At 41.1% G+C, this 21464-nt stretch overlaps 1 protein-coding gene across 2 annotated transcripts in view; it reads left to right on the top strand.

Annotated features, from left to right (window-relative positions):
• The window catches only part of ABCC3 (ATP binding cassette subfamily C member 3), a 50383-nt gene that overhangs the window by 25143 nt on the left and 3776 nt on the right, over positions 1–21464 (top strand). For both annotated transcript variants that reach the window (XM_072881195.1, XM_072881194.1), the window contains exons 9-27: positions 2140–2317; positions 2869–3030; positions 4145–4237; positions 5611–5814; positions 7036–7182; positions 7589–7676; positions 8698–8764; positions 10433–10559; positions 10902–11078; positions 11934–12101; positions 12851–13034; positions 13963–14068; positions 15364–15517; positions 16957–17164; positions 17729–18039; positions 18765–18964; positions 19069–19195; positions 19981–20082; positions 21105–21251. In XM_072881195.1, coding sequence (XP_072737296.1) covers positions 2140–2317; positions 2869–3030; positions 4145–4237; positions 5611–5814; positions 7036–7182; positions 7589–7676; positions 8698–8764; positions 10433–10559; positions 10902–11078; positions 11934–12101; positions 12851–13034; positions 13963–14068; positions 15364–15517; positions 16957–17164; positions 17729–18039; positions 18765–18964; positions 19069–19195; positions 19981–20082; positions 21105–21251 — 2950 coding nt within the window. The remainder of the gene's footprint in view (positions 1–2139; positions 2318–2868; positions 3031–4144; positions 4238–5610; positions 5815–7035; positions 7183–7588; positions 7677–8697; positions 8765–10432; positions 10560–10901; positions 11079–11933; positions 12102–12850; positions 13035–13962; positions 14069–15363; positions 15518–16956; positions 17165–17728; positions 18040–18764; positions 18965–19068; positions 19196–19980; positions 20083–21104; positions 21252–21464) is intronic.

Raw genomic sequence — 21464 nt, 5'->3', positions numbered from 1 at the left:
ATCTGAAATGCAAGATTCATAAATCACCCATCACCAATAGACAGCTTTGAATTACAAATTACCTGTTGCTCTGTGCAGCAATCCAAAGCAATTTCTCCCCATTTCTAAAGGATTATTTGTGAAATCAAAGTGAAGCACTGCTTGCTGGATCCAGTAGTCTCTGTACATCTGATACCCACATGTGTTGGTGGTGGCCACAGCTGTAGCGTGACTTTATATACAAATGAAGTGTCATGCTCAAGTATGTGGTGCCTTGGCCATGCCGCTGCCGTCCGGGAAAGATTTTGGACCATTTAGATTGAGTTCATGTGTTCTTAGTTGTGCATAGCAATGAGAATGTGTGAGGCACAGTTGCAATAAATTTCCATGTGAAAGAAAATTATGGTTCTATTAAAAAAAAAAAAAAAAAAAGAGAGAGAGAGATCTGGACAAAAGTGGTATGTCCTCAAACTCTCCTTGTATGAGGAACACCTGTACCTCCCATCTCCAGGGGGACCAGTTGCTCAGCCTCATCCATAAAGGAATTTGCATGATCCCCACATTTTTTTCTCTGTTAGTGTTATTCTTAAAGTGAGAATTTCACCAGCTAATAATTGACTAAGAATAAAGTAACACTGGAAATACCAGCATTTATATCAAACAACTATTTTTTATTTCCAAATCAATGGAAAAGCATATAGTCCCGTTAATGCTTGAGAGAGGAATGGAGTTTGGATGTTTGGATGGAGGCCACAGGTGGATGTGGGGAAGGGGAGAAGAGAGGGCCCTGCTTCTATGTGAGTGTCTCTTAAAATAACACCAGTGCGGAGCTGTATTCTGAGATCATGTTGTTCTGTGGGTGGTTTGTGACATACCCAGAAGTTTGCTAAAAAGAGGGTCCGACCCAGTATGGTGACATTTAATAGCTTACAATCTGTCTTCTTCCAGAGTCCTTAGTGAAGAGGAGGCAGCTGGCTTCCTTTTGAGAACACATTAAGTATAATCTATTCTGGGAATTTCTCAAATTTGCATAAATTCCTGGATATGTTGTCAGTGATATCTCAAGGCATATGATGGGGAATTTCTTCTCAAGTCTAAATTCCTGCAGTCTTGGAAAACGCACTGCTAGTGTTAAGAGAAAATGAAAAAGCCATGGCTGTCTGGCAGGTTGCATATAAGATAGCTTTATGTTTCTAAAAAGATTTCTGAATCCCACGCTGGGACTATGAGGAAGAGGTTTTCCTGAAGCTGTCCACTTACAGCATGAACAGTGGAGTGCAGAAGGACTCTCTCTGGACTGGAAGAAGAAAGATGTAGCAAGTTCATGCTGCTAATGCAAGGCTTTGGGGCCCGATTTCTAGTTTCCAGGTGTATTTTCCCCATGCTGGTTATTTGAACCATGGAGTCAAATCTTTGTTCCTCCCAATTGAATTTTGACAATTCAATACTCTGGTCAGTAGGCTGAAATCGCAAATGTGATTTTTGAGAACACTGGACATTGCCATATGTTGTTCTGCTTGTTTGCTACGTGACAGCGTGCAGGTCTCGCAGGGAGAGCCGCTATGTGTAGTAAGAAATGGCTTGTTAATAAAAGATGAAATAGGCAGTTTAATGGTACTACCATTTTACCAAAAAAGTAGGAGTGAAGATCTCTTTATGCATCCATCCAGGAGAATGTCTTTTAATCTAGCTTTTTTGTGGGAAAACACCCCAGGCAGAAGCACTCAGGCTGCTTGAAAAGGAATTGGATAAGAAGCTGGTTTCCCCTGCTTTACTACACTGTCCTACTGTGTCCTATCATTCACCTCTTGCCCTGGGGGGCTGCCTAACAGAGCTCAGACAGTGAGCCATGTGTTTAAACGCTGGATCTCGGGGGAAACCTAGAGTTTCTCATCATATTTCATTTTCTACAGGCTCATTTGCAAATGGACTTTCTCACTGGCAAAGCCTAAGGTTTTGCTGTTGTATCTTTGCAATGTTGTTTGACTGAAATCGTAACTCAGCTTACATCCTGGAGAGCTGTTTACTTTTTGTGGTTAGAGGGAGGATGTGGCAGGATGCCATAGTTGAGAGAAGCTGTGTTATGTCCCATTAAACTTGCTGCATGGTTTTTATTTTTGTTTCTTTTCCCTTTTCCTTCCCTAATCTTCTGAAAAACAGTGTATTAATCGGCTTCATTAAGAACAAAGATGCCCCAGCCTGGTGGGGATTTTTGATTGCGGCTTTGATGTTTATCTGTGCTGTGCTGCAGACACTCATACTTCACCAGCATTTCCAGTACTGCTTTGTTACTGGGATGAGGCTGAGAACTGGGATCACTGGAGTGATATACCGAAAGGTAAGACTGAAAGCATTTAATGGGCTGGAACACCAGTGTATAGCCAAGCAAGTGGCCTCAGTTCTCAAATACTCAGGGAAGAGCAGGCATATTGGAGAAGAATAGCCTCCTGGAAAATAAAAGATTTGTTTTTTGGTGAGTTTTTAGGAGTAACTCTGTCATACTTTACAGAATTTTCTAGTGATCAGCAACTTAATGTGGGTGTACTAGTAGGTCACTGGACATATCACAGGCAAATATTGATTCACTTTAAATATTCAGAAAAGGGATCCAGGAGAATAGCGCGTTTATGCTATGAGTTGATTAGATGCAACTAGGTTTTCTTCAGAATGCTACATACTGCTTGAGATAGGGGTGCTCACAAGCAAACCATTTCATGAAGTCTTGTTCTTTGGAGATTAGGAATTGATGTAGGTGTGAATAATTTTATTCTTGCTGGAGAAGCACATTCTCAGGGAGTGTCTTGTTTTGCTAATAATTGAGGATTTCCTCTCTGTGTTTCTCTATACGTATCAAGATTGTGAATCCACTGAATCTCTCTTATTTCTCAGTCGTTAGTCATCACAAACTCAGCGAAGCGCTCATCTACTGTTGGAGAAATTGTCAACTTGATGTCCGTGGATGCCCAACGTTTCATGGACCTCATGACTTTCCTGAACATGTTGTGGTCTGCACCACTCCAGATATTTCTAGCTTTGTATTTCCTCTGGCAGGTACAGACATTGTCACATTTTTTCAGAATTCACCAAAATGATGTGCAAGCTTATTATTTTTTTTGTTAATTTGACCCACCACTGCTTTTTTAGAAACTTATTGTTCTGCCTTGTAGTAAAATAGCTTGTACTGGTGTACACAATCAATTAGTCTCTTAATTATTTTGTTCAGCTGGTAGGCAAGATAAGGCATTTGAAGCAAAAGATAGCCTTTATGTCTCCTCTGTCCCTACCATGCTTTGATAGGATCAGTCTTGGACTCATCACAGTGTTCCCAGTAGTTGATACAAATGAGGGCTTGAGGGAAATGGTTTAAAAACCAAACCAAACAAAAAAACCCTGCACATAGGAAATGTAAGCCATGTATAAAGATTATACCATGCCATATATAGAAGTTTTGTGCAAGTCAACATGAAACAAATCTCAACTGGAATAACCATAATTTTTCCTTTGCTACAGTGAAGTTGTTTCTGGTTTATTCCACGTTCAGTTTGAGCACTAGCTTTCATCCTTAAAATGATTCTATGCAATCAGTCTGTTTTACTGCATAAAACAGTAGCACCAACATAACCATATTGATTTAGACTTGAAAGACATTAAGTTGCAGCAGCTTTATGAGTTACTGCTCTGCTGGTAAGCTGAACTCTGGTAGCTAGCAGTTTGTATGCTTTTATTCACATTGAGGGTACTGGGTTAATTCAGTAATTACAGTTCCCTAGGTCAGAGAGAAGTCAATGGAAAAATTCCTTCTGTGTGGCTTATTTGTTCCCTTTCTACATTTGTTCAATAGCTCTGTATTTGCATTAGTTCAAACTTACTTTCCCCTCCCACTGGGAAGCACTTCACAGGTAAATCACAGAAGTATCACCAATACTAGCATAATAATAATAATTCAAGGTGGATGCTGTCATATTTTTCTGTCTCCTCCTCATAGTTGTTCTGTAGAATCAGAACACTTCACTGGGAGGAGTTCAACTTGTCTATGTAAAACATTCATTTCCGTTTCTATAAGCTGCTGTTGTTTTAATGCTCACCATAGGGAACAGCAGCACCTGGGTACAACAACAACAACTTACCTTTTTTTCCTTTTTTTTTTTTTTCCCCCCCACTCAAGACTTTAGGGCCTTCTGTGCTGGCAGGAGTTGCCGTGATGGTTTTACTTATCCCATTTAATTCTGCAATAGCAATGAAAACCAGAGCATTCCAGGTAAGGTACCAGCAGAGAAGGTGATGTTATCTGAATTGGCAGCTGTGCTATGAGAAATGAAGGCATCAGTGGTTGTCTTGGCCATTAATGAGCTGCTGTTTGCACCAATTTACTTATGAGTAAGGTTGTACTGATATATTTAATAACTATATCCTCTCAGTTTTTCCGTAGTGAATTGAATGCTATTTAAGGGAAAGGTGTGGCATTGAGTCAGTGGCTCTTCATACTGCTGGAGCAGCTTCTGGGATTAGCAAGAAGTTTCTTTGTCTCCATATCCCTTCACCTGGTATCTTCTCGTAGGAGTGTCTAGAGAAAGGGCAAATAAATGCTGTTCTTTAAGCTGTGAATGACTGTTTTCAGAGATGGGAACTGAAACCTGGCAGCTTGTTTTTTATGCTAATAGCCAGTGTTGACTTTCACTGCTACTGAGCTGGGCTAAATTTGAATTATTATCTTAAGGTAAAAGGATCCTTTATTGCTTTCTTTGTAGTCTTAGTCATGTCTCGTCAAGGAAGGCTGAAAAAACCAATATAATAGTGCCCTCTGGCTTTGTGCTAGAAAAATCTAATAAGTGGCTTGTGCTGTGCAACCTATCAGTGACTGTTCAGAAGACTTAAAAAAAAAAAAATCAAGTTGTTGATGTAAAAAAGGTAAGAGTTGGAAAACGAATATAAATTATGACATTTCAGTCATAATTAAGTCATACAATAAGCCTTAGTAACAGAGTGGTATTATTATGTGTCTTAAAGAGACATCCACACTTCCCATTAAATCTCTTGGATGCTGACATATTAGTATTAACATTCCTTTTCTCCCTAGCCCATTATAAGATGCTCAGAGCTGCATAACTTGGTGTGCATGTGTGTTTGTCAAAGCAGTTTTTCACTTTGTCTATACAGCTGAGCAGGGATTTTTTATTTTTTTTTTAAGTAACTGAATGAAGCACAGTATTCTAATATATAGGAAAAAAATAAACTAGGAGTAACCACAATTTTCAAGGGATGTCCTAAGAAATACAACAATACATATCAGGAAAAAAATCTGATGAAATCAAAGGAAGAAGTAGGGTAGTATTTTTTGTGAAGTGCTTGAATTTTCTTTAAGGTGGTTTTGAAAACGTAACCCCTAACAGTGAAGATGAGTGGAAAGCTTTTATACTCTGCTTTTCAGCCATTTTCTTTGATTTCTGGTTTCTTTGGAGGTTTAGACTTGCACAGTAAGCTTACTGATAACAGTCTGGCTTTCCTTAATTACCTTTTGCATCCTCTTTAGAAATAGCCCAAGGACCATCACAGCTGTGAGACAACATGTTGAAAGCTCTCTTCTTTGTCCCATTCCTGTGACACTGTCTCCTGTGTTTACCAATAACCTAGGTGGAACAAATGCGATATAAAGACTCCCGCATTAAATTAATGAATGAGATTCTGGGTGGCATAAAGGTGCTGAAGCTGTATGCTTGGGAACCATCGTTTTCAGAAAAAGTGTTGGAGATACGAAAGAATGAGCTGCGAGTTTTGAAAAAATCTGCCTATCTTAATTCTTTGTCCACCTTTGCATGGATCAGCGCACCATTCCTGGTAAATTCCATTTGCATTACTTTCTAAGCTGTACAAATACATCCTTGAAGGATAAGTGTGAGGCTTTCTGCTTGATAAATGGACATAGGAATAAAATGTAAATACTTTTAAAAAAAATTATTCACATGCTTTGAAGCAAAATTCCCTGTTTTCTAGAGCCTTTTTGTTAATCTGTATTAAAGTATTTCTTGATAAAGCCTGCCAGTGGAAGCTGGGAATAGCTGACTCAGGAGAATTTCCAAACACTTCAAAGTACTTCCCATAACAAATTGAAACCTCAGAGATATTTGTGAATAGCAAAAAAATTTTAATTGAGTCAGTCAGGACAACATCTGTCTTAAGCTCTCATTTCTACCTTTCGTGTTACAGTGCTCTGCTTGTTTTAGTGGGAGAGGGAGTTGTTAAATTATTCTACAACCTAAAAAAAGATTGATTTAATGTAAAAAGTAAAGCCCAGATGATACCTTGCCAATTCCGAAATGCTTTTTCCTCAATTTTCTCTTTCCCTCTATTTTCCACTTCATTGCAGTGTGATCCCTTTTGCAAGAAAGGGTTTTGGTTTTGGTGAATAAAAACATTCAGATAAGTGCTTTGTCAAAAATATTCCCAGCCAACTGTTCTCGAGATCAAAGGCCCAACCCTGCAAAAATATTCTTAACGGCCTCAAGATCCTGCCTCTTTCATGTTTCCTTAAAGTTAATGCACTTCCTTAAATACGCATTCCCCTTCCTGCTCGCCGTTAGTTTACTGCATAGGCGGGTCCCTCCACAGTGGATGATGGTCCCTGTCATACAGCAAATCAGCAAATAACTTGGATTTTACTCCCTTTCCTATTGATCAGTAAGCCTTGTTTGCTTAGCCTGCAGTTTACAGTGGGAAAATTTGGTTGGGTGGAGTTGGAAATGCAGCCAAACCACAGCCAGATAACCGCTTCTTGTTTTTATTTACCAAAGTTCTGTAGTTCACCTCTTGAATCTCCTAGTTCAACTAAAGGTAGCCATTAGTAATCTGAAAGTTATTTTATTCTGCGTGCCCTTTTTTGTATCAACTTGTTGATGTGACTTGTCATTCTTAAAGCACGTTGAAAAGGTCAGAAACAGAGAATTTGCCCAATTTTGTCGTTGATACTTTTATTTCAAAGATGCCTATCAGGCTTGACTGCTTTTTAAAATGTCAAAATATTACATACGTCTCGCAGTAAACTCACTTTCTGGCTTTCAGGTAGCATTGACGACATTTGCTGTGTATGTCTCGGTGGATGAGAAGAATATCCTAGATGCAGAAAAGGCTTTTGTCTCCCTCTCCTTGTTTAATATCTTAAAGTTTCCCCTCAATATGCTTCCACAAGTCATTAGCAACGTTGCGCAGGTAAGGAGGATCTGGTGCATAAGTTGTTTTGAACAACTTGAACAAAAAGAACCGCAGATGTCCCTGATTTCTGGAATGCAGAGATCCCTTGCATCTGCCTGTTAGCTGGTTTTCTTTCTAATATCCTTTCTCTACTGCTGCCCTGTATTGGAAAGCCTGACATCTTCTGAGTAAGCGTGTCTGTGTGAATTTTGCTTCACTCAGATGAACTCAGCTTGGTCTAAGAAATTTCACAGTTAAAAGCTTGAATTTCAGCATAAGACTGATTGCAGGGAAAGAATGAGTCACTGTTCAGGAAGCCCATGGGGTGAAAGCTTAAGCCATTCTGCATGCTTTCTTTTTCAGAAGTAAGAGCATTAAGTCCCCATTAAAAGAATGATAAAATAATGCTGTGCTCTTTTCTTAGACAAGTGTTTCCCTAAAGAGAATTCAGCAGTTCCTGAGTCATGATGAACTTGATCCAAACTGTGTGGAAACAAAAGTGATTGCACCAGGTAAAGACATCAGTATTTTTTCTAAACTATGCTAATACAACAAATATCTTGTATTTGTTTTGCACTGGTTGACTTATGAAAAAAAGCAAAAAGAAAATAACAATAATCTTTTTTTTAAAAAAAAAAAAGCGGCTGCTTTGAAAAGTATGTGTTTGTTGTTCACGCTATGTGGAAATTATAAAAAGTTTCTGGCTATATTTTTGAGCTTTGAGCTGAGTTACTGGGCCTGAGTTTGCATCTGCAATGTATTGGATGCTAACAGCACTGAATAATGAAGTGTATCCACTGACTAGGGACAGCAAGACCTGCTCAAACCTTACGCACTGCGCAAATGCTCAGGAACATTGTAAACAGTTTTCATTTCTTCTGTTGGAAATGGTATCCCAAAACAAATGAGCAAACCAGGTGTCTCAAAAAAAAAATGCATTTCCTCATGTAATGCACTTTGGTGATACTGTGGTTTGAAACTTCTCTTGTGTGTGATGCCATAGACAGAGGAGGAGGAGGGATGGCTGTGTGGCTGTCATGCGATTACTGTTATACACCACCCCACCAGGAGGTAAAGAAAGCCTGCATGTCTGTAACTTGTTAATGTGGCAAGCAAAAAGCTGTGCAGCGGCAAATTTAAACTGATACATCAAAGTCAACAGCATGCAGTGGTCTCCTGCTGACTTCAAAGTGGTTTCTTAAGTAAAGTTGTGCTAACAGTTGCATGGGGATTCTGAGCAGCAAATGTTGAGACCAGCCTCACTGGGGCATGGTAAAGCAGGACAGCTTTTCAGCTACATAGGTCTGTTAAGCTCGCAGTCTATAGCTTAAGCTGCGGTCCGTTATGTTCGCTCTGAACAAGCCTGTCTTGTGACCCACAGTCATCAGACTGCGCTGCCCATTCCAGTAGAAAGGGGAACTGCAGTGTATGTGAAACACCCATAAATAAAGATTCCTCTGTCTGCCAGTCTTTCAGGCGTACTATTCTGCGTAATACATTTCCTGCCTTCTCTGTTGTGTTTTTGTCATACAGGCAGTGCCATCAGTGTAACAAATGCGACATTCAGCTGGGGAAAGGAGCTTAAGCCGTCTTTGAAAGAGTAAGATTTCTTTGTGCAATTGCAATACAACATCTGCCTGCTTCCTGGTTTCTGGCTCCTGGGAGCTCTGTTTGAAAGTTGTCTAGTAATATCTGCAGGCTCACTTCTGGAAAAGGTTGTTTCCACACATCCTGTACGTGCATCTCTTCCGCCTTTAAAACATCAAGCTAATCCTCATGCCTCATGGTATTTAGGCTTTACAGAACAGTGCTGTAAGGTTTAACACCACAGGGACTAGCATAAAATAGTTACCTATTAAAGGACAGAAAGGCTATGTACATTTCTTAAATAGACTTTTTTTTTTTAACTGAAGCATTGGACAAATCAGATTGATCTGATGGATTATGAGGACAGTTGAGATGTCTGGGTTTGGACTTGGGCATGCGAAGAGTGGTCTGTGCTTTTAAGAAGCTTGTAGCAGACTCATCCTTGTGGCTGTACATGGGCCATTTCCACGCTATGGGGGTGCACGTTTTGCTCATTTGCCATCTTGAATGAATACAAACAAAATTTGCCTGGAAGCATATACTTCCTTATGTTATGCTTTGTCCGATCAAAATCCCAGAAACCTGGTAAGTACTCTTAGAATTCCCAGTCCAAGGAGCTCGTGCTGCTGTGCTGAGTGTATTATGTTAAAAGGTTATACATGGATAAACTGCAAGCAAGAGGGTTAGAGTTCAAAGGAGCCAGTTTGGTTCAGGCAACCAAATCTGCAGCCCAGCTGACTTCAGTGTTCTAGGGTTTATTTCAGAAAGAACCATGCATCTCCAGCTCAACTTGCTAGCCACCTGGGCCTAAAAATTACCCCGTGACTTCCTAAAGTAACAGTAAGGCAAAACTCAGCTAGAGGAAAAGAATAATGAAAAAAAAATTGTAGTGCTTTTGAGTTGTCCTGCTTTTAATTTTTTTTTAAACAAACAAACAAAAAACCTCTTGCAGTGTTCAAAACATCAGCTACCTGCTTGGTAAGAATCTGCATAAGAATTAGAGCCCGAGTTCTGCATCAGGATCCGTGCAAACAGAAGTTTGGCTTGATTTCATTAGTGAAAGACACTTTGATGGCAAAGAGGCTGTGTGCATCAGTTATTTCCACATCGGTTCACCTTCAAAACCAGGACCTAAAGCAGTGCCTTTAAGAACGTAGTGGGGAAAACAGTAAAGGATTTTAATTGGGAAAGTTTTGGTTTTCTTCTGTTGTTGTGAACCCTATTTACTAGCACTGGAAATATGGTACTAAAGTGGTTTGAACATTTTTAGATGGGATGTATTCATTCACTACTTTCATACAATTGCTCTTGGTTTTAAAATCAAAACCCAAAAGACTTCTGGAAGACTGTCTGCTTTCAAAACACTTATTAACCGTGTTTGACTTGCTGATGGGCTGATATGACACAGCAAAGGGTCTTAGAAGGTTTGCTACCAATTCTACTGATTTAACAACCAACAAGATAGATTAATGCTGGGTTTCAATTTACTCCTACAGTTCTGGTTACGGCTGATTGTACACAAGAAAGGGAGGAGAAGACCAGTGACCAAGCTATGCTTACTATATCCAGTCAGGCTGAGGTCAGGCTGATTTGCCACTGTGTATTTCAGCCCTGGTTTAAAGACCCATAATGTCTTTAGTAAACTAATGTTTAATTAATTTCCAGCCTGTTTCCTCCACAGTATAAATCTGTTGGTCCCCAGTGGTGCTTTGGTTGCCATTGTTGGCCATGTTGGCTGTGGGAAGTCTTCTCTGGTGTCTGCTCTCCTGGGTGAAATGGAAAAGCTGGAAGGAGAAGTGGCTGTGAAGGTTGGTATTGTTTACGATGCCACTTAATGATGGTATGAAAATGTGCTGCTTATGCCTGCCATTGCTTATAATGTACTTCAGGCTGGAGAGGGAATTCTGTTTGCTCCTATGCCAGCTTGTCTGCGTGTTTATTTGGGTTTGCCCGCACCTGTTCAGTTGTGTTATATGAAATTACTTTCCTAATTCTATCAACTCTTTATCAGCAATTAGCACACATATGTATAATGCGAATGTATATCAAACGGGAGCTATATGTATGTGCTGCAGATCTTAATCAGAGTTGTAAGCATGAATTGCTGCTTGTTACAAGTCAGAGGTTTCCTTTCTCCCTCCTTTTTCTAGGGTTCTGTTGCTTACGTGCCTCAACAAGCCTGGATCCAGAATGCCATGCTGAAAGATAACATTTTGTTTGGCCAAGTTCTTAATGAACAAAAATACCAAAATGTCCTGGAGGCCTGTGCTTTAAAAACTGACCTGGAAGTGCTGCCAGGAGGAGATCAGACTGAGATAGGAGAGAAGGTAATTTTTTTTTTTTCAAGTCAGAAGTGCTTGGTGATTCCTGTTCTGTCTAGCTAAAGAGAGAATGCTGTAAAGTCAGCACTTGGTTTGGTTTGATCTTTACAGTGACACCCCTCCTACAATCAACACTGAAACATGCGGGGCAGTTTTGTGAAAGGCAGTTAGACTTAAACTTGTTCCTAACTTTAAGCATGTGTTTGTACTGTGATGCATAATTGCACATCTAGCCCTGGAAGATCAGAGCATCCTCCATTTGCTGTCCAATTGTAAAGGTGCATCTGACCAGAATACTTAAAGTCCTTCCTTTTCCTGTAGGGATAAAAAGGGAGGGAACATATGGTGTGTGTCAAGTGAAAAAGTGATATGATCATCCCTTAACACCTCATTTTAATGAGAAACTTTTACATCTGTGATTACCAACAAAGATTTTTTTTCATGGACCACTAAATTTGAGATTATATCATGAAGTGGGGTGGATATGTGGATTTGTATGTAAGATGAGAGATGTGGAAGATGTTCCAGGTGCCGCAGCTCTACTTTGAATGTTTGCATTTTACATCCTGTTTGATGGTCTTCCTTTTTATAGTTTTGTGTTTTAACAGCTCCCTTTAGGAGCTTATTAAGCAAGAGGCTTATTCTGTCTCCAGATTGCTGGGTGAGTGGAAGTTTGGCAGTGAACAAACAGATTTAGAGGCGTTCTGTTCCTGTCTCTGACTCGGAGTGAGTTATTCTCTTCAGCGCCTCGTGTGTCAATTTAGCATCCATGTGTTTGACTGGGTGAGAGCCATAAAAAGTCATAGCTGTTGTTGGAACCAAGTTGTGTGATATGTTTTGGTCTCTCCTCTTTACCTTCAGGGCATCAACCTCTCAGGTGGCCAGAGGCAGCGAGTGAGCCTCGCTCGTGCAGCGTACAGCAACTCTGACATTTACCTATTAGATGATCCTCTTTCTGCTGTGGACTCGCATGTTGCAAAGCACATCTTCGACAAAGTTATTGGTCCAGATGGGATACTTAAAGGAAAAGTAAGCTGGCATTTAGATCCTTTTAAAAACGCACACAAACTCAGAAACACTGATGGGTAACAGGAAAGCTATTTCACCACCAAGGCCTGAGTGCTGAATCATTTCTGAATTTCTGTGTTTAACTGGCAATGTGGACACCTTTTCCCCACAGCACAGACTCTGCAGTGAGCTGCTATGTAGGCATGCCCAGAAGTGATGTGATCTAGTCAGAACATGTAGAGGCAGAAACCTGGTCTGTCTTTTAAAATCCCTACTATGAGATCTCCAAAAACAAGACATTTGCAGAAACTTGTAAAGGTCGTCAGCTTAGTGTTGCTTGTTGTTACTTGGAGGCAGTGCAGTGAGGAAGTCATAACAGCTTACTGATTTTACACAGGTATTTGGCAGTATGCAACCGAATTGCAATCTCTTTTCTTCCCCTTCTACTCCTGTTATGATCATCTTAGGTTATCTCAGAGCTCAAAAGGGAAGGGCTGTAAAGAAAATCAGCATAAGGGAAAGGGGGAATGATAATTCAGTTGGTTTACTTCCTTCTGTGGTTATATCAGCATGCAGTAGGAAGCATAGTAAGTTCATGTACGTATGTCCAAGCTGACAAGGACAGTGTATTTCCCTTGGCATTTCACCTTGACATGATAATTCACTCCCTGGCCCAAAAATGTGGTAGTATTTGGCTTGCTGAGTAGTGTTAGTCCCCACACCCACAAGGACAACTGAGAGTTGTGGGTTTTTTCTTTTTCCCTATCCAGACCCGAATTCTGGTGACCCATGGCATCAGCTTCCTGCCTCAGGTAGACCATATAGTTGTCCTGGTAGATGGCAAAATCTCTGAAATGGGATCTTACCAAGACCTTCTGAAACAAAACAAGGCCTTTGCAGAATTCCTCCGAAATTATGCACTTGATGAAGACATTGAAGAGGATGAACCAACAAGTACAGTATTGCTTTTTCTTAAAATATGCCTTTTTCTGTCAACCAGATTACAGATATTTTCTCTGTATAAAGTGTCCCCTGCTTCTTCATGACAACCTGGCATTTGCCTTTCTGCACTACTGTCAAAATTATTGTCTATGGCCAGGTCTGTATTATTGATAAATGTTTTCACAAATTTATTTCAAAATTTCATGTGGTTTGTCCTAGAAAAAAGCAACTCTTGTGTTAGAAATTATTTTAAAGTTGGGAATTTATTTTACAATTAGCAAGGTCAAGCTCAGCAGGAAAATGGAGTAGCCAAGAACAAACTGGGCTTGCTATCAAAGGGGCTACCTAGAGTCCAGTATTTTTTCTCTGATTATATGTTGTTGTTTATTTCATATAGCAAAGTTCAAATGATGTTTTAATCTTGGGTTACTTTTCAGCTTGGTTTGGTTCTGATAAAATGATACAAGATTAAAGCATTTTGGTAAATGTTTCCTCTGTGTGACAGTGTTCCCACACTCTTTGATTGCAGCACTGCTTCTCTCCAGACAGGCAAAGAGGAACACGCATGACATCTTCTAGCAACAGCATAGGCTTGCAGTAGTTCCTGACATGACTCCCCCATCCCAAGATCATGCCTAGAGCATGCCCTATAAGTGAATTTAGCTAGAACCAACTATAACGCTATTGCTTAACATTTCTGATGCGCTAAAGGAATGTGATGTAAATGCATCTGGCAGCCAACCTGCCTCACAATATCTTTGCAGTTTAGTTAGGAGAAGTGATGCACAGAAGGGATGTAAGCAGAACTATGGGGGAGTTTATGCACTATGATTTTCCTGCTGTGGTATTGTTTTTCATGACTCTTGCTTTGTATAGCCACCTTTTTCTATGCTTTCTGCTTTACTCAGCAGAAAATCTGAGGTGTGATCTTGTCTTGCAGTGCTTGAGGAGGAAGAAGTCCTGTTAGCTGAAGACACCCTCAGCATCCACACTGATCTGGCAGATAACGAACCAGTGACAAATGAGGTCCGCAAACAGTTTCTTAGGTAAACATGAGGTTCATGTGTTTATAGTCTGTGTCTGGGGTGAAACACATCTGAAAGACGTTAGTCACATGCTGCTTCTTAGTCTGGGCTTTAGTTTCCTTAGTTTCCTCTTACAAATAAATTGGTTTAGTATCCTGTCGTGGTTTAACCCCAGCTGGCAACCAAGCCCCGCACAGCCGCTCGCTCACTCCCGCCCGGTGGGATGGGGGAGAGAATCGGAAGAGTAAAAGTGAGAAAACTCATGGGTTGAGGTAAAGACAGTTTAATAAGTAAAGCAAAAGCCGTGCACGCAAGCAAAGCAAAACAAGGAATGCGTTCACTCCTTCCCATGGGCAGGCAGGTGTTCAGCCATCTCCAGGAAAGCAGGGCTCCATCACGTGTAACGGTTACTTGGGAAGACAAACACCATCACTCCGAATGTCCCCCCCTTCCTTCTTCTTCCCCCAGCTTTATATGCTGAGCGTGATGTCCTGTGGTATGGAATATGGCTTTGGCCAGTTGGGGTCAGCTGTCCCGGCTGTGTCCCCTCCCAGCTTCTTGTGCACCCCCAGCCTCCTCGCTGGTGGGGTGGGGTGAGAGGCAGCAAAGGCCTTGACTCTGTGTAAGCACTGCTCAGCAATAACGAAAACATTCCTGTATTATCAACACTGTATCAACACTGTTTCCAGCACAAATCCAAAACATAGTTCCATACTGGCTACTATGAAGAAAATTAACTCTATTCCAGCTAAAACCAGCACATGTCCTTTTGAAAATAAATGTGAAAGAACATGCAAAGAAGATCATCTATTCCTGCAATCCTCTTTTTAATCTGAACTGAACCAATTTCTGAAAGCAACTCTCTGGTTCTCAGGTAACAACACTGTATATATTTACCCACGCAGCACTAAAGTGCTACCAGTTGCATGATAGATAAACCCTTTGCATTGTGCCTTGCCATTGGGAATCTTGGAAATCTTTAATAGTTTTCATAGCCATACCCATAGATGCTGTCCAGCTACTGTTGATGTAAAAGAGAAGCTCAGGGGTTGGCTTTGAAACGCCTGTCTTGTGATGAAGCCTCTAAAGGCCTTTACCAAAGAGCCCAGGCCCTGCCACAGCCTTTGTTAGGAACTATATTTCTGGCATCACTGAACATTCGGAGAGGTGGTACAAGCACCCATAGCTGTGAGTGACGCTGGCATGGGAACTCAGCAGAAGAGCTGGGAATAAGTCCAATCTGCTGCATCCCAGTCTTGCCTTAGCACTGCCACGATATGCCCTTTTTCTCCTAATGACTCTTTTGTTTTGACTAGGCAACTTAGTGTAATATCTTCTGAGGGAGGAGAATGTCCCAACAAAATGTCAACGAAGCGAAGAGTCTGTGAAAAGAAGCCAGCAGAGCCTCCTCTGCCAAGAAAAAATCCTAATGAGAAACTTACTCAGGCTGAAACCACTGAAACGGGAACGGTATGGTTTGATTCCTCCCTCCCTTTTTCTACTTTTTTTTCTGTTTGAAAAAAATAATTTTTATTTTTACATTTGAGCCAGTTCTGTTAAATGTGTTGTATAAATTATGACTGCAGGTTTTAGGCATTAATCTGGTGGCCACTGATCATTCAAATTTGGGATTTTGGCAGAGCTTTCTGCACTTGGCAAGGGCTATGTACTTATGGAAAGAAGAAAAAAAAAAAAAATCCCTTCCAGCTCCTGCCACAGTCACCTGATACCGCGTAGCACTGCGCTCCATCAGCCCTGTCTTTGCATTGCAGAGCTTTCAGCACTGTTGGTCTTTAAACTGTTTGGCTGCTGTTGAGTCCAGCTGCAGCACTGGCTATTTGATGAACCGCAGCAGTGGGTTTACGAGGCAGCTGCCAGCGGGCTGCTGTGTGCCAGCGGATCTGTTCTGTCTAAGTGATACCTGCCACCCCATCTTCGAGAGCATTTTATGCTTATAGGTACAAAAGGGGCTGTACTCTCCCCGAGCAGGGCCAGGGGGTGAAATGGGAACAGGGAAACAGAGAAGAGAAGGGAAAAAAGAGAAGATGGGAATACAAAAGTAAAAGAAAGGGACAGAAAGGAGCAGCGGATGGAGTAGGAGCCGGGAGGTTTTGTTAAAGAAAGCCCTTTCCCTCCACTTCAGAAGGCTCAGTGTGTCCTGTTTAGTCTGATGTACGTGGATGCGGTCCATGGCACAGACATGTAATTAACTGTTTCTGTGGATTATTTTAGCTTTCAAAGTCCCTAATCAACAACACTTGTTCTTTTAATTATTCCTTCTTATGCTTTTTTAGAGACTGAGTTTTGTCCTGACCCTCTGTCTCTTTTTTTGCTTCCCTGCCTTTTTGTACTACCTTAGAGATAGCATCTTTACTTTTTGCCACAAGCATCATCTGTTTATGTTCCTATCGGGGTGCACTAGCATTTGGTACCTCATTTAAGCTGCTGTAAAGACATCTGAATGGAGGCATATTCAGCACTTTTCCTTAAATAGGCCATTTGAAGTAGTCCTGAGCTCAATATGCCTGCCAAGTTGCTGCTTTTGCCTGAAAAACTTGGCTCCTGTTCTTGTTACCCATCCTTTGCTGCTATTTGATCAGCCTCTTTTCTTCTTCCCCCCCCCCCCCCCCCCCCACCGCTGGCATAGTCTTAAAAACTAAAACCCCACAAAACTAATAAAATACAGTTGCTCAAAATGGAGGAAAAGAGTATTTCAGAGAAGTTTCTGACTTGTTTTGAAAGTCATTGCCCTGATGTGGAGCTCAGGCAGGTGAACTGTTCTCTGTGGTACGTTAGAGTTTGGGTAGTTCTGAACTTAGCAGTTCCTTTGACGAATAATTTTTTTCTCTTCTGTCTAAACTCCTGATTGTGTAAGTTGTACAAACCAGCTTTGGTCTGTGATTTTGCAGGTAAAGCTAACGGTGTTCTGGCAATATGTGAAGGCTGTCAGCCCTGTCATTACTTTAGTGATATGTTTCCTATATTGCTGTCAAAATGCTGCTGCCATTGGGGCCAATGTGTGGCTCAGTGACTGGACCAATGAGCCGGTGATAAACGGGACCCAGCACAACACAGCCATGCGAATCGGAGTCTATGCTGCCTTGGGCCTCTTGCAAGGTGAAACCAGATAAAATCATGATGTCTCAATGTTTAGTAAAGAGGACTTAGGTGGGAAAGCCACGGCACCAGTTGCTGGTAGCCCAGAATTGCTCCCCGAATCCTATCCTAAGCAAGGGAAGTAATGTAACCTGGAGCTACAAAGTCTGAGCTCAGCCTAACGCTTTTAATTTTGTTGTGAAGCCCTTGGGGGGGTTGCACAGGTGACTTGGAAGCTTGAGAGAGATAAGTTGGAGAGAAAACATGAAAACTTAGGTGCAGAAGAGACTGAAGGGTTGGGGTGAAGTTGTAGCATTAGGACTTCATGGAGGCTTGCGGAAAGCAGAGGGAAGGTGGTTGTGCATCTGTCTTACGTGGACAGCATGGTGAAATCCTACAGGACATGTTCCTGTTCCTTAGGCAGCAGTGACCGCAATGCCATAGTGCTAATGTGCATGGTAAGAGAAGGGTGGACAGGGAATATAGTAAAGGAAAAAAAGTTTCTAGCACAATAGAAATTTCTGAGAGTCTGCAAATCGGGAACATCATGTTCACTGGTTAACATGTCTCCTCTTCACGTGTTAGGCCTCATAGTACTCATCTGCTCCTTTACCCTGGCCATGGGAGGCATTAATGCAGCCCGGACACTCCACGCTGCTCTGCTGGAGAACAAATTTCACACCCCGCAGTCCTTCTACGACACCACCCCAACCGGCCGAATCATCAACCGCTTTTCAAAGGACATCTATGTGATCGATGAAGTAATCCCACCGACCATCTTGATGTTCCTGGGAACATTCTTCACCTCTTTGTCGACAATGATTGTAATTATAGCAAGTACTCCGCTCTTCGCTGTGGTTATAGTTCCACTTGCAATTCTGTACTTCTTTGTTCAGGTAACTGGAAAAATATCTGACTACCATTGCAATGACTCTTATTCCATTGTTCATGTTTCTTTTAGGAAAAACAACATGAATTTGGGGGAAAATTGAAATATCTGAAATAACTACATGTTTATGTAAACAAAACATTATCTTCTTCTCTCGGAAAAATGTCCTGTGAAATGTGGTCATGAAATAAATAGGCATAACCTTTTTTTGCTTTTAAGTAATAACAAATAACCCTACTGTGAGAGATAGAGCTGCAGTGCACTTCAATATATTGAAGTGTGTATATATTTGACATATTGACAAGTTTTTAAGGTGGTGAGGAGTTAAAATCTTGAAAACCGAAAGCATCAATTGTATTGATTTCTGAGCAAAAATGAAGCTTATTTATAGATCATAAATAGAGACCTGATAATAGAGGTGCAAATTCATGTATCCTTTCCTTGGAAAATGAGGCTCCTACAAATGGATTCATTTTGTTAGGCTATATTAACTAAATTTAAAGGGACATAGATAAATTCAACTTACAGTCTATAGAAATTGCAGTTACCCAATACTCTGTTGCAGAATGAAGCAAAGATAAGTTTCTTGAAATTCTTCTTAATTATAGAGAATATTTTGGAGGGTTGAAGTGCATCAGTAGCAATGTCCTTTAAATCCTTAACCTAAAAAATTCTTCACTGTTAATTAAAAGAGAAATTATTTCATGTACACTTTTCTCCAAAAAATGGCAGCGATTCTACGTAGCTACCTCCCGCCAGCTGAAGCGTCTGGAGTCTGTGAGCAGGTCTCCCATCTACTCACACTTCTCAGAAACAGTATCAGGGGCCAGTGTCATCAGAGCCTATAGAAGAGTGAAGTCCTTTGTAGACATCAGTGATCTGAAGATGGATGAAAATCAGAAGAGTTACTATCCTGGCATAGTATCAAACAGGTAAAAAGGCATATAACAACTTCTTTCCACTTAAATAATGCTGTGTTTGCATAACTGGTCCAAGCAACCATTTACCACTCTGCTTACGTCTGCCGTTTTCCCAGGTGGCTGGGCATTCGAGTTGAATTTGTGGGGAACTGTATTGTCCTTTTTGCTGCCCTTTTTGCTGTGATTGGTAAAAACAGCCTGAATGCTGGCTTGGTAGGACTTTCAGTATCTTATGCGTTACAGGTATGTATTACAGCTTTCTGTTCATTGATGGGTTTGCATTTTTGTAGATGGTATGGAGATATTAGCAATAATTGAAGTGCTTGTTAAAGCTGAAGTTAATAAGGAAATAATAAAAATGAGTTGTGGGACATCTGGAAACAGTAGAGATTTAAACTGAATGCTGACAGACCATCAGCAAGCTCACATGCAGTAGGACTTCAGGGCACTTTGGGAGCATCGAGGTTGTGCTGCACCCCAGTATCCCCAGCAGCAGCATGCAGGAAGCTCAGGAAGTGTCAAGTACACCCACCAAGGTAATTTGAGCGCATGGGCTTAACGTGTCCTGCATCATGTCTGCTATGTAGCACATCAGTATGTCCAGGTAATCACAGGCAGATCAGTAGGATTCATAAACAGGGAAGATAAACTGTACTCACCCAAGCTGTGGAGAGTTTAGCAGATGTAATGGCCTCACTGTTGCCAGAAGCTTTTTGGATACCATGAGTGTGCAGGATTCCTGTTAGCAGTTTTCCAGTGAGACCCATGACTAGGGGAATGGCTTCCAACCAACTATTTTGAGAGGGCCATTTGTTAAATCACCGTGGGAGGCATATGCTTCTTCACGTGAGCACCTGATTATCTGTAGACTTCTTGTCCCAGTAACTGTATTAATGTCAATGAAAAGGTAATTATTCCTTTTTGTAATATTAATGTCAATCCTTGTCTTAATAGCAGTGTCTGGTTTTGTTGTTATTAAATCTGTTTAATCCTCTGTGGGTAATATTTTGTTCCTTGTCTTCTCCAAGGTGACCATGTCTCTGAATTGGATGGTCCGAATGACTTCTGAACTTGAAACTAACATTGTAGCTGTTGAAAGAATAAAAGAATATTCAGAAACTGAAACAGAGGTCCGTTACCAAGCATCAAGCATGCTCACCAACAAGCGTGGTGAAATTTTAATGCACACATTTACATGGTCTGTCTTTAGACTCTTGAGAGACAGTTCCTGCTCTGAGAATGTTATCATTTAACCTGAACAAATGTCATGCTCGGAACTGTAATTTATGCTATCACAGCTCCAAATTATTACTGCCGTCATGCAGCCTGTGCTTAGCATCTCATTTTCTGCTACTGTGAGGGGCTATAGCACAACAGAGATGAGTTTCACTATCAGAATAATGCTCCCATTGGGTTTGAAGTGTTTGATGCATAGTCCTACCTGCATGGATGGTGGTGTGATTCTGGTAGTGAGCACAGCTGCAGTACAATTATCAGGCTATGCACATGTTTTCAACAGTATTTCTGTTTAATCAGCTTAATCAGTCCTCATCTCCCATGAGAGAAGAACATCTCTAGGAACACTGTACTGCCTAATCCAGGAAAATCATCCAATCATCTACCTTTGTTGCCAAAGACTTTTTAATGGTGGCAGATGGAGCTATGCTGGGAAATCTGCTGCTCTGTGGACACACTGGGTTTTGTTAGCCCTGTGTACATGATGGGAGACTAACAATTAGGAAATGGAGGATCTGAGGAGAGCTGCAGTGTATGATTCTGGAGATCAAGTATTTAATCTGGAAGCTAAAAGGAAGCTAGACAAGGTGCATGATACATATAAGCCAGAGCTTGAGCTTACATGAAACAGGCAGTGTTCTATTAAAGTTAATGGAAAAAATGTAAATTTATATCCGTTGAGGATTTGGCCCTATATGCTCAGACTTTTTTTCCTGTAAACTTCACAACAAAGACCAAAATGGGTGGATACTTAGGAACCCATGTTTTTCCCCCATTATTATAAATTTGTTTGATAATGGAGATTTGATTTATCAGATGTATTTCTAGTAACCCACAAATGTTAATGTTTGTATCTGAGTTTGAATTATATTTTCTTAAACCTATATGAGGCATTTCCGACTTCTGTTTTCCTTAGGCTCCCTGGATCATTGAGGGCAAGAGTCCTCCAGAAGATTGGCCATCCAAGGGAGAGCTGGAGTTTGTGAATTACTCTGTGAGGTACAGGAAAGGCCTGGATCTAGTGCTGAAGGGGCTAAACCTCCAAGTGCACGGTGGAGAAAAGGTGAGTTACGAGCTGTATGTCTTTGCTAAAACTTTGCTCTGGGCTCCCAGTGACAACCATGGAGTAGAGGATGGGGTCTACAGGCACACTTGCCCCAGTGGTGGAGACCTGGTCAAGCTGGCATTGCAGGAGCCAGCAGTGACAACCATGCTGTCGGTGCCAGCATCCTCCAGGCTGGAAGCAGTAGGACCACTTGCATGGGACTTTCTGGAC

The sequence above is a fragment of the Ciconia boyciana genome, chromosome 16, assembly GCF_034638445.1.
Source record: "Ciconia boyciana chromosome 16, ASM3463844v1, whole genome shotgun sequence".
Taxonomy (NCBI): Eukaryota; Metazoa; Chordata; class Aves; order Ciconiiformes; family Ciconiidae; genus Ciconia; species Ciconia boyciana.
Note: the sequence above shows the minus strand (reverse complement) of the source record. Positions and strands in the feature narration are given on the sequence as shown.